Below are 12,911 nucleotides of genomic sequence, written 5' to 3' on the forward strand. Positions count from 1 at the left end.
AAGTGAGGAATGCTTTGATTATTTACCAGCAGAGGTGGTAATAATTTTGACACTTTAAAAACAATCCCATTCAGGGCTGGGGAGATGGCTCAGTGGAATAAATGCTTCCCTGGCAAGCACAAGGGCCTGAGTTCAATCCCCAGTTCCACCAAAATAAATAAATAAATAAATGACCCATTCAATTGGCAAACATACTGGTGCAACTGGACTTTCTTGGAGCCTAGGAACAGAAAGGACGACCAGCATGGGCTTTTTTCCAGGAATATCTTCAGGAGAATGAGAGCGACAGACTGTGAACTCATCTCCAGTGCTTCTTCAACAACTCCCACGCTCTTGCGGCTTTTCTCTGGCTTTTTGTGTTTGGCTTAACTGCATCTTGCTTTCGCCTACCTGGCTCTAGCACAGGGAATTTTAGAACTGGATTAAGTTATGGGAAAAATTTGATTCAATTTCTTCATTTGGGAAAAGAACAAGCTGAGGCCCAAAGAGATGTATAACAGACAAGACTCCCACAGCCTGAGGCCTGGAGGGTCTGTGCTCCGTGGCAACGTGACATGCTGCTCCTCCGTTCTGGTCACAAATAGAGAACTACCCCTCTGTTCTTCCACTTCTGAGGAAGAGAGCTATAAAAATTACTATTGATCTGAAATTAGATAATAACCAAATTAACTTTAAATATAGTATCTAGAAAGTTGCATTAAAAATCACACATTTATTAGAGACCATTTCTTATGTCTGTGGTTAGTAGGATGTCACAGAAAGAACAATCCCAGGGCACACGAGATAAAGATTCTATCCTGGTCTTCGCTTACAAGACATGTGGCTCTGAGTAATTAATTTCCTTTTCTTCAAGATTAAGTCCATAATCTGCAAAGTGAAGGAAATAAGCTAGATAATATTTAATAGTTAGCTAGAAATGACAATGTTTATAATGATCACTGATACTTCCCCAAAAATTATAGTATTAAAAAATTTGAATACAAAGTATGTTACTCATTCATGTAATGACGTGATTAAATGATTTTGCGTCTGCATTTGCTATATTGCCAATTCCAAATGTATCGGCAGGCAGCGGTAGGAAACCTATTCTGTCCCGTGTGCGATCTTGCACAGCGACTACGCGGGCGCAGGTCAACCGCCCCCACAGTACCTGCGGCACGAGGGGCGCTCCATTCCGCAGCCAGCGGTACGTGGGCCTGGGCTTCCCGGTGGCCCTGCACTCCCATCGCAGAGGGCTCCCGCTGTCCAGCTGGGTGTCGTTCAGTTTTTCTACCCAGAGTGGGTAGGCTGTAAGTATTCAAGCACGGACAAAGGGTGATTTTATTTCTCAATTTATCAAGTTCAATATTCACATATAGAAAAATTCATTGCATTGAAATATTTTCATTTTTGAAATCGACATAACCATAGGTGTTTGAAATAAGCTCATCATTGCATTATACGCAGAACTATCCTTCCTGAATGCAAAGAAAAAGAGAACCAGAACAAGGAATATATTTTGATGACATTTTTATCACTTAGGTGTGTGTGTGTGTTCATGTGTGCAACACATTCAATTTTGAAACTACTTTAAAGCAAGTGTTCGTTTCTCCTGGGGCCCTGGCACCTGTTCAGCAGAAGTCCCTCACTTAAGAGACAGCGACCCCTGGCAGAGGTGACACCCAGAACCATCTACTGAGTAAGTGCCACACTTTTTTTTTTCTTCTTTCTGTTTTCCTTTCCAGTCCTTTCCTTCTTTCCTAATAGGACCTAAATGGCTTTTGAAGAATAATTTCTAATTTAAATTTTACTCAGTAAGTAAGTTTTCTTCATTTATCTCCCAGTATAAATTTTTTTTAATATTTTCTAAATAGTAACAGAAAAAAACTCCTTTATCAAGAGATAATGCTGTAACTTTGCAAACTGTAAGATCCCAGTTAAAATCTTTCCTCTGATGGCAAATTGGGAAAATAAATATGACTCATTGTCCATATATAGTCCTGTTTAAAATAGTCAAGCAATAAACATACAAAATTGAACTGAATTTATTATTTTTCTCTAGAAATCTTTTAGGCCCAAACCTACTTAATACTAGTTCCACTGATTCACTCGTTCAGCGTGCATGCACCTCCCACTGTGGGGCCCTTGCCCACCTCACAGATGATTAGAGAGAAAGAAACAACCACCTCCTCTACCGAAAGCACTTGAACTGGGGTGGGGAGAGCCTGAAATTACCACAAAGGAAAAAGCACCGTAGGGAAACTCATGTCCAAAACCAGACAATTTGGGAAGGAGCAGAGAAGCGAGAGGAAGAACTATCATTTATTAGATTGCAGCCATAGACATTATGGTGTCCTTTATACAGCAAATTGCTTACATTAATTCTTAAAACATTTATTCTGAGCATAAACATCTTATTTTGTGAATCAGGAAACTGGCTTGAAGCCATTGTGGTAGCGCGCACTACGTGACAGTGCAAGTTAGTGGTCTTCAGGAGTTAGTTCACTGGCTGTAAAGACAATGTCATTTTGGCTTTAAGGTGCTCTATGTTGGCATAATAGTCAGGATTCGTAGGTCATAAAATATTTTGTGATTCTAATTCAAAATCTCACCCTAATCAGTTTAAAATAGTAACTCTGACTTCTGTGCTTGGATTCCAAAATCAGTCTCCTTATCATTATCTCCTATATGTTAAATTACAGAGAGAGGAAGATACGAGGCGCCTCCGATACAGGCCTGCATCGGAGCTGTCAGCGATGCCAGGCTGTGCCTTCCCACTGCTCTGCTGCGAGGCCTGCGGTCGGCACAGCCCATTTGCTCTTTCCGAAGCACACTGTACTTCAGTCAGTCTGTTACTGTATGTGAAATGTTCTCTTCATTGTCATTCTTAATCCCACTCATAATTTAAGGCTTATTCTAAGTTAAAATATATTGCTGACAGTACCAGAGGGGTCATCTGTATATTCCCTGGACACCTACAGCTCTTCCTCACCCTGAAAGTCATCACGTAGTGGCTTGCTATTCCTATTCTGTTGCTTAAATTGTAACTAAGATATTTTTGCTTAAACATGCTAGCTAGATAGTGAAATTATTGTACATACTGTTGATTGAAAATATGTGTTTAATATAGATGCATCACAGCCCCAAATATGGAAAATGATAAGATAGTGGTCAGTTGTGTTTCATGACCGTTCTGCTAATGTGCTAGCATATGCAGCTTGAGAAGTTAAAAACTAAAAAGACATCACAAAAATCTACTGAAATTGAAAAATTAGAAAAGTGATAAATATTAGAAATTTTGTCATATGGAAAAATTTAAAATTGCAAACTTTCTCAAAATATATTTTGTATTGCTCAACAAAATGTTAAAAGTGAATGTCGTGATTCAAACCTGGATCCGTCTGAGCAATCAGATGAGTTACGCTTGCCTCACAGGGACGCAGTTCCTCCCTTCTCCTGACATGTTTTGGCCGCGCTTAGGGCTGCGAAGCTCGCACAAGCATGCGCACGGGAACGTGAGCTGCTGTCTGTCTGCTGTCCGCTCACAATTTAGTGGACAACATGCAATCGAAACTTCATCAAATTCACCTTGTGAGCAATCCTACAAATAAGGATAGCCTGCTATGCAGCTCTCTAAATTAACAAATAGTATCAGTTTATTGATGTTTCACAGATTTTTTTTTTAAAGTGATTTTAGAGCTTTCTGTTTCAAACTAGGTTTATGGAATTTTCAACTAAGTTTATGGGTTTTTTTGTGAAAACAAAATAGAAAATAGTAAAGAAAAAGTAATCAGGAAAACAGATATAAAGTCTCTGAAAAATAAAAAAAATTCTCTTTTCTTTTTTGAAACAAGGTCTCAGAATGTAGTTCAAGTTGGCCTTGTACTCACAAGGTAGCCCAGGCTGGACTTTAGCTTGCAGCGATCCTCCTGCCTCAGCCTCCCCTGTACTAGGTTGACAGGTTCACACCACCACCCATGACTTGAAAATGACCGCTCATCATTTATGCTTACATGTGTACATGCAAGTGTGCATATGGGGCCTGTGTGTCCACATGTATGTCCACATCTGAATGACACTAAGAAAAATGCAATTCTGAGACTCGGTCATGTGGTGGTATCACTCGGCTGTTTCTCTGCATGCAATGTGCAGTTCCACATAAGCTGCTTGCCAAGGCAAACCCAGAGAGACACAGCCGCACACTGATACACATATATACAAATGTGAATGCAGATACAAGCACTGATGAAGTATGGGTATAGATTATGGGAAAATTAAGCTCCATGGTAAAAAGAAATTAACATTCTCTCTGGATAAATTATTAAGGCTATTTGTATTTATGAACATCCTGTGTTATATTCCTGGAAAATGTTGTATTTAATGAAATATCATCTGAAGTATTACAGTAGATTTCCCTTTTTACTTTTCTAGGTTGTTTAATTTTTATTTATTTATTTATTTATTTATTTTATTTTTTGGCAGAACCGGGGATTGAAGTCAGGCCCTTGCACTTGCCAGGTAAGCGCTTATTCTACTGAGCCATCTCCAACCCCATAGGTTGTTTAATTTTTTTAACAAAATTAATTGTAATACAACATTTGAGCTTCTTTATGGGGTAAATTGGTGTCATGTGGTGCATGCCTAAAATATACAAAGATTTCCTTTTTATAATGCAAATATTTCACAAACCATGAGGTCTATACCACATAGACATGCAACCAATACATAAAGAAGTGTAGAAGGATTTTTTCTTTATAGTAGTTGGGATTGAATTCAGGACTGTGCACTTGCCAGGCTGACACTAATGCTGCTGAGCTATATCCCAGGCGCACTGTAGAAGGATGCTGACAAAATTTTAAAACTTAACAATTAAACACTTGCTTCTTGTCTCAGTTACTCCTCTGCCCTACTGGGACAAATACCCAACACCCAAAATGGAGGAAGGAAAGATTTATTTAGCTCACAGTTAATGGAGGTTTCAGTCCATACTCAGCTGGCTTCACAGCAGAATAGCACATTGCAGAGAGCAGCCTTTCATGGAAGAGGCAAAGAGCAGAGAGCAAAGGGAGTGGCGGCAGCTCTGGCAGCTAGCAGCCTCTCTCCCCTCCTTACACTGTAATGCAGAGCATCTTCCCCAGGGCACTCACACTCATGATCCCAGAATTGGACCAAGAATCAATGACAAACTCCAGAAGGCACCCCATGACTTTGTGAGGCTTTGGGGGGCAACTAGACACAAGCCATAACAATTATAGAAGGAAAGAATATGTTTTAGGCCATGATATGCCAGAGAGTACAGCCTTTGTAGCAAGATTCTTAGAACAATAAAAACTTTGGCAATAGCCATATTATGTACATGGAGGGCATAACTTTGAGTTCCACAAACACATCCCTTACTCTCCTACTGTGAGTTTTACTTAACATAATAGTAGCCAGCTGTGAGTCTCAGTATTTTTGCTAAGGGATACAGGAATCAATCTTTGTATTTACCAACTTGGTATGATGAAAGGCAAGGCATATGCACATTTTGCAAAAATGTCAAGCCAGGATTTTCACTGATATATGCTCCATTTAACAGGTTTGGCATATGTTTACTCACATACAACAGAGAGTGGAGAGGAGTACACCCGTACCACACTAGGGCATGTTTTTTTAACAAGTTTTCTTTTGATTTTACTGCTAGAAGTAGTTCAACTCAGAACAATAGTACTTAAAAATCAAATTTGCAAGTTTTGGGGAATTGTATAGTACAACTTTTGGGTTTCAGAAAGACTTACATTGACCTTATATATGGCAAAGGTGAACAACCTGTACTGCTGTTGTCAACCTTGCACTATGATAGAAATATTGAGAGGGGAAACTTCAGCAAAATGGAAGCCTGAAATGGAAACTTTCTACAAGATCAAAGGCACAACTGATGTTGTTGATAAGTCATGCAGCAAGCATGATGTCACTGGAAACACAAAGCATTGGCCAATAGTTGTGTTTTAATTGATCTTAATCATATGTGGCACAAATAGTTTGATGATAGTCTATAAAAAAATAAGAGCAAAATACCATTGAGACATTTTCTTAATGAATTGAGACTGGACCTCAGAAAAGAACATTTACAGCAGAGGAAAAATAAAATGCTTTCTGCACAGGGAACTGTGCAAAAAAAATTGTGGACCACACTGGTGAGCTGACCATTTGCAGGTGTGGCAGCCCAAAGAACTACAATGACAAAGTGAAAAAGATGTCAACTGTGTCCTAAAAGAAAGCGGGAAAGCAAAACATATGTGCAATCAATGTCAACAATACTTGTGGATGGAATATACAGTTTTCATGTATGGAGGCTGCCTCAGATGTGACAATTGGAGCAAAGATTGCTGTTGTTGTACAGTGCTATAGGTATTTTCACTGTTATTCACATAGGATTTTTATTTCTGCTGTCATGTCTTAGGTTTTGTAAGCAAGCACACAACTGATATGAAAATGTCAACGTCCATTCTAAGTACTCATTGCACATTTGTTATTTTAGTTTATTGATGCCTTATCTTCCTGCAGTGTGCATGGCATACAACGTAGTAGGGAGTTCCTGATGAAACAGGAAGAGCAGAGAGGCAGAAAGAATCGCCTGCTACCTAGAAAAGCAAGGCTAGCACATGCACTGTCACAGTAGGGAACAGGCAGGTGTCATGAGCGAGGACTGCCTTGTACGTGACAGCGGGAGCAAAGATTGTTTCTGTGATTACTTTTATTGTTTTACATTGTAACTCACATAAGTTTTTATTTCTGCTATAATCTTTTAGTTTTTATAAGCAACTGGGTAGCTGATGTGAAAATGTTGATGTTTATTCTAAATGCGCAATACACATCAAGAATTTAATATTTTATTTTATTGATATTTTATGTTCATGTTAACTACACATTGCATAATATTCTGAGAAAACAGCAAGCCTGGTGAGATGTCAAATATGTCCTACAAAAAGGCCAGAAGAGCAAAACACACGTGCTATCAGCATAAGGAATATGTGTGCATGGAACATGCTATTGTCATGTGTGTAGACTGCCTTAGGCATAAAGGTTGAAGATTAATAGTTGAAGATTACTTTTTTGTCCAGTGTCACTGGTATTTTCATTGCAGTTCATATAGGAATTTATTTTTATTGTTCTCTGTGTGACTTTGTACACCATGATCCAGGGATTGCTGAAAATTTGATGTTTCTTTATAAACACTCAGTAAATATTAAAACTGTAGTACTTTATTTTTGTGATATTTTTTCTTTCTATACACTCATGGTTTAATATAATAAAACTCATAAAATTTAAGTCAATAATTCATCAGTAGAAATACTCTAAAGAATAAACATGGGTTTGACATACCCTTGTGTATGAGACTTCATGACCAAAAAATATACGTTGTGCTCTACTAGGTTTTCCTTGCCCAAAGAGTGAAGGTTTCGGGTTGCTAAAGGGCAATAGCTTTAACTTGTGAATAATAATGTGGGGTTAACAGATACCACTAGGCTGCATGGTGGTGAGCATTTGACCGAGCTGGAAAAACCAAAATCCTGGGTGGGGCCTGCTGAGCTATTCGTTCCTGTTAGCCATCTTTTGTAAGCCTCCTCTTGTCGGGTGTGGAAAGCTAAAGAGACATACAGGGCTTTAAACTCAGAAGCCGCTGAGATCTCGCCAGATGTGCTGCGCACTGGCAACTGCTTAGGTAACACATTTGGGCTTCAGTTCAGTCTCTGGGTTACGTTTGTTTGAAATACAAAGCAGATGTGCAGAAAGGAAGGCTTGCTTATTATCTCTTGTCATTAGAAATTCTGTAACTCTCTACTGATAAGTGCTAACTGTTCTTGGCCTTCTTCGTAGTTCTGTTACTCCTAGAATACTGAGGAGTCAACATATTTTGTCCAATAGATCACTTCTCATATTATGACTGTCTGCTGTGGGCCAGCGAGAAGCAGTGTAGAGCAGTGCCAAGGTTACACGGCTGGGGGAGCGCAGAGGTTCAAATCCCAGCGCCACGCTGCTCTTGCTCTCACATGTGCTCGGGAACGACTTGCTTAATTCTACTGAGTCTCCTCTGAAAGCTGTAGCTGGTAATTTCTATTTCAGTGGGCTACGGTGATGATTGAACATAAGAAATATCGGTCACTTCCCACCCCCATCTACTGATACTGTATACAAGTTTGCCTTCTCCCAACTGCGAGCACACACAAAGCACCTTTTTCACAACAATAAGAAATTGTTTCCAGCTAAGAAATCTTTTCTCCAAACAAACAGAATTGAAATTTTCTTTATGTAGGAAATTAATAATCAGAATATTATAATTTTATGTCACTCCCACAGCAAATTTGTCCTGTGTTTTCATAGCTAAGGGTGGGGCTGGCATGGCAGGCTGGGGATCTAACTCCGGCTGCTGAGCCTGCTTGTAGGTGCTTTAATCTGCTGAGCTATTTGTCCAGTTTTCTTTTTTCTTTTTTTGGTGGAACTGGGGATTGAACTCAGGCCCTTGCGCTTGCCAGGGAAACCCTTATTCCACTGAGCCATCTCCCTGGCCCCATTGGGTGGGCCCTTTTAAAAATGTATCTAGTGCAGTGGCTGTGGCACTTGCTTAGCAAGTCCGAGGAGCCTCTTCACAGCAATCCCCACAACAGAAGCAGAAAGGAAGTCCTCTAGCTCATTCTGAAAAACATGACTTTGAAGAAAAGAAAAATAGTGAGAAGTAAGGGCAAGAAGTTGAGTGTGCCAGTTTTCAGTAATGTTAGTAAACTGTAATACACTCGTTACCTACCCCAGCCCATGATTTAGCTTAGGTCAGGCGCACTTCCAAGAGAGTGCCTTGCAGCGGAAGTTGGGGGTACCAGCTGAATCCTGGTGCCATCACCAGTTCAGAGTTGGATTCTAGTTCTACTGCTTATGATTATCATTGGGGTATTTTTCATTATTACTAAGATACTGGAGATCCAACAAAGGGCCTTGATCTTGCCCAAAGAACTACATCTCCAGCTTTTAATGTTTGTATTTACTAAGACCTTGTACCTTAAATTCATATATATATATATATGTTCATAATTTCCTCATCTGTTCAAGAAGAATGCTATGGGGCCAGGGAGATGGCTCAATGGAATAAGTGTTTCTCTGGCAAGTGCAAGGGCCTGAGTTCAATCCCCAGTTCCACCAAAAAAAAGAAAAAAAAGAAAAAAAAAGAAGAAGAAGAGGAAGAACGCTAATAAGAAGAGGTATGGCGGTTGTATTCATAAAGCCCTGTAGTTCACAGTGTCTATTCCGGTGTCTACGCCACAATGCTCTTTGCACCTGTTAGTCCCCTTCGTGAGGACTTTGGTCTCCTCTGACTTCCACCTGTGTGTTAGGACAGATCACGCAGCGTGATGTGTGTGTCTAATCCATAGTCTTCACAGTGGTCCAGAATTCTAATAGATCACCTGCTTTCCCTTCCTTTCTTTTTATATTTTTCCCCTTTTCTTTCCCCTTCCACCCTTCCCATCTAACTTCTTTCATTTGTGCTTCTTGTGTAATTTTCTTTCTTTTTAATTGAGAGCTTTAAATCACCAGGCTCAAATTAAAAAATGAAAAAAAACTTAATATTTTCTCTGATGGTTAAAGCCAGATCTTTTGGGTTTATCATGAGAAACTATCAGGAGCAAAAATAACCAAAAAATTGCCATGAATTATATTAATAAAATTATATCCATTATTATAAGTACAGATTATTGTGCAGATTAAACTGTTTTCAAATTTCTACATTTTAATTTTTATATTATTTTAAAAAATTGTTCGTGTTGATTTATGTGTATATTTTCAATTAATTTTAATTTATGGAACTGTTTATGTTATGTAATTTGTTTTAAGATATTTACAATATCACCACTGAATTAAACAAATTATATAGTAGAAACTTGTATCTACCATTCCACCTTTAATTTTTGACCTAACGAAGCTTTCCTTAAAACATTATGTTTTGAGTTTAAGTGCTAAGCATGTAAGCAATTTTTATAGCTACACTTTTGAGAAGAAACTGCATTACAGGAAAGAATCTGTGATTTCAATTCTGCATGAACACTGCATGCTTAGCTAGAAAGCGTCAGCCTCTACGTTTCCTGATAGGAAGAGTTCGAAACACAGAACTTCCGACACTAACCCATTCCACTGAGCGACGGCTCTGAATAGAAATCACGCGGCCGGGACAGCCAGGCCCCGTAGCGCCCGGACTGCGATGCTTGCGAAGTGTCGCTGCCAGCCTTCGCCAGGTGGGCCCCCGCGGAAGGACGTGAGGTCGTAGGAGGCGACCTTGCAAGGGGCATCAGCACGGCAGCCCTTCCTGCGTGCACTGAGGTGACTCTCAGCCACCACGAGGTGGGCTTCGTCTTTCTTTCCCGTAAGCTCCTGATGTAATGTACCTCTTTGCCACAGGCCAAAGCACAAAAGGGTCCAATGACCACAGAGCGAAGTTTCTGAAACCGTGAGCCAATAGAAACATTTTCTCCTTTTAAATTTCATATTTCATTGATTTTTGTCCCAGCAGCAAAAAATCCAACTAATGCAGATTCTTACTGCCAGTCAGGTGGAAATAACGGACAAGACTGACAGCTGAATGGTGACCAGGCTTTCATGTCCAACGCAATGATCTTAGAAGTATAAAAGTTGGGTAAGTCAAGGCCCATCCCTAATTGTTCTAGGGCAGTGTTGGTGGACCTGGCCACACGCTGCAGACAGCACCCGGAACTCTCTCTGTCAGCACGCCAGCCTAGTTACCCCAGCCTTGGGTTAGAGTTCCTTTCTCTAAACTAAAACCTCAGCATTCAAATTCAGTTGCAGTGTTGTGGGCACTTTGCAATAAAGAAGTGGGTCTGAGGTTGTGGGCTGGATGCTGTCTCTAAATGTTTGCCATTGTCCTTAGGGCAACAGGCACCGACTGGGATCTTCTAGGGAAAATGCAAAGGCCCTGCCATCTGACGGAGCTTGGCCAACAGCCACCTTAATCCCAGTGATGGCACAAGGTCACATGCCTCCCGCCTGGCTGTAGGCTGTTTACTTTTTCTTTCTAGATAACAATTAAATTATTTTGCTATTCAGAGTGGTGCACGCCTTGACATGTGCTTCTTTACCAGGCTGCCCTCCACTTACCCACAGATGGCTTCTCAGAGGCAAGCCTTCTGCTCAGGAGGTACATCGAGGAAAAGTGTAGCACTAACATTGCATGAAGGCAATTTTTCAAACCTGTAGAATTACTTATTACTGACTATGAATTAAGTACCCGCAGTAAGAAGAGGAGCAGGGAGTGGGGCTGTGTAGGAGTCTCCACCTCATCTATTTACTTAGGTGTGGGCCATCCTCAAAACAATGCTTGGGATCTTTCCCCAATAGTTTTAAAAGAAACAAGTATTTGTTAACATTGTGGTGTGTGTGTGTGTGTGTGTGTGTGTGTGTGTGTGTTTTGGAGTTCAAGCTATGGTTGAACACTTGTTTTTTATTATTACCTTTTTTTTGCAAAGAGAGGCTATAATATTTCACTCTGTTGCTTTGAGGATAAATTGACAATGTTTTCAAAGATAAAGCACTTTTTCACTGGAGTGTGCAAGTGTGTTTCCTCTGGGCTTACAGATTTGTACTAATGATTTATTTTAAAGACTGTGGATGTGATGAACAGTGTGGATCCAATCCAAGTCTACGAACTTCGTAGATTTCACTACATAAAGGATGCATGACTCAAAAACCGGTATTTAAATCCTGCAAATTATTAAGAGGCTCTATATCTTTTTTCTTTGAGATACTTTCAGGAGTTCAGGCACCAGCCATCTTCAGGGCTTCCCCGCAGTACTCTCAACAGAACGCTGAAGACTGCAAGAGTAGTCACGAGTTCCTCTAAATAGCTATTGCTAGCATGTTTAGCAGTATGAAGCAATTAGCAAGAATACTTGGATGAATGAAATGCACCCGGAGCATGCGGGGTGGGTGCTGAGCTCGATTTCTAAAGAAGTTGTTATATGGAAGGACAGGTGGGATTTGGATGTCAGTTACGTAAGAAAATATTCTTAGGAGTCTCTCTAGATAACATTTTGCCTGCTAGCATAACTGGTCCTGAAATCCAGTGACAGATATACTTTCTTGGATATTTGGATAAAAAAGCATCTGTATTTGGTTATACTAGTGCCCTGGGTTATTATGTTCTGCTCTATCTCAGTGCCCTCAAGTGTAAAATGAGAATTTTGTCACTTATGTATTGTATGCATTATACAACTAAATATGAAAACTGATATGATTTGTAACACTTAGAGGCAAAGATGAGATTGCAAAACTTTGGAACCAGACGATCTGGTTTCTTACATATTTCTCGGTTGGCTCTTTGATAGTTTGGGGTTATATAAATACCTGTAGTATATAGGGGCCATCTGTCATATGGGTATATTAATTTAGGTCAGAAGCCAGAAAACTTTTTCTGTAAAGTACCTGACAACAATACTTCAGGCTTTGCAAATCAGCTGGTTTTTGGTTTTATTTAACTTTGCCACAGGTAGGCAAAAGCGGACATAGATCATATATGTAAATGAAATGGGTATGATTGTGTTTCAGTAAAACTATTTATTCAAAAGAAGCAGCTGGGGCCCAGCAAGATAGTTCAGTGGACTAAAGTACCTGCTTAAGCAGGTTTAGACAAGTGTAAGGACCCTGGTTCAATCCTGGGTACCACATGCCATGCCAGCCTGGCCTTCTGGCCAAGCCAGCCACAGAGCCAAGCGTAGTGGCATATGCCTGTAACCCCAGTGCTGGGGAGGGTGAAAACAGGAGGATCACTATGAGTTCGAGCTGTGTAGTGACATCCTGTAACAACCAAATGCATTAAAGAAGAAGGAGAAGGAGGAGGAGGAAGAGGAAGAGGAGGAAGGGAAAAGGAAAGGGGAAGGGGAAGGAGGAGAAGG

General features: G+C 40.1%; 1 protein-coding gene across 1 annotated transcript in view; it reads right to left on the minus strand.

Moving 5' to 3' along the window:
* Cntn5 (contactin 5) overlaps positions 1-12,911 on the minus strand; it is a 499,129-nt gene that overhangs the window by 265,889 nt on the left and 220,329 nt on the right. The window contains exon 8 of the mRNA XM_004626235.1: positions 1,151-1,287. Within this exon, the coding sequence (XP_004626292.1) occupies positions 1,151-1,287 (137 nt within the window). The remainder of the gene's footprint in view (positions 1-1,150; positions 1,288-12,911) is intronic.

This window comes from Octodon degus, unplaced genomic scaffold (genome assembly GCF_000260255.1).
Source record: "Octodon degus isolate 3935 unplaced genomic scaffold, OctDeg1.0 scaffold00012, whole genome shotgun sequence".
Classification (NCBI taxonomy): Eukaryota; Metazoa; Chordata; class Mammalia; order Rodentia; family Octodontidae; genus Octodon; species Octodon degus.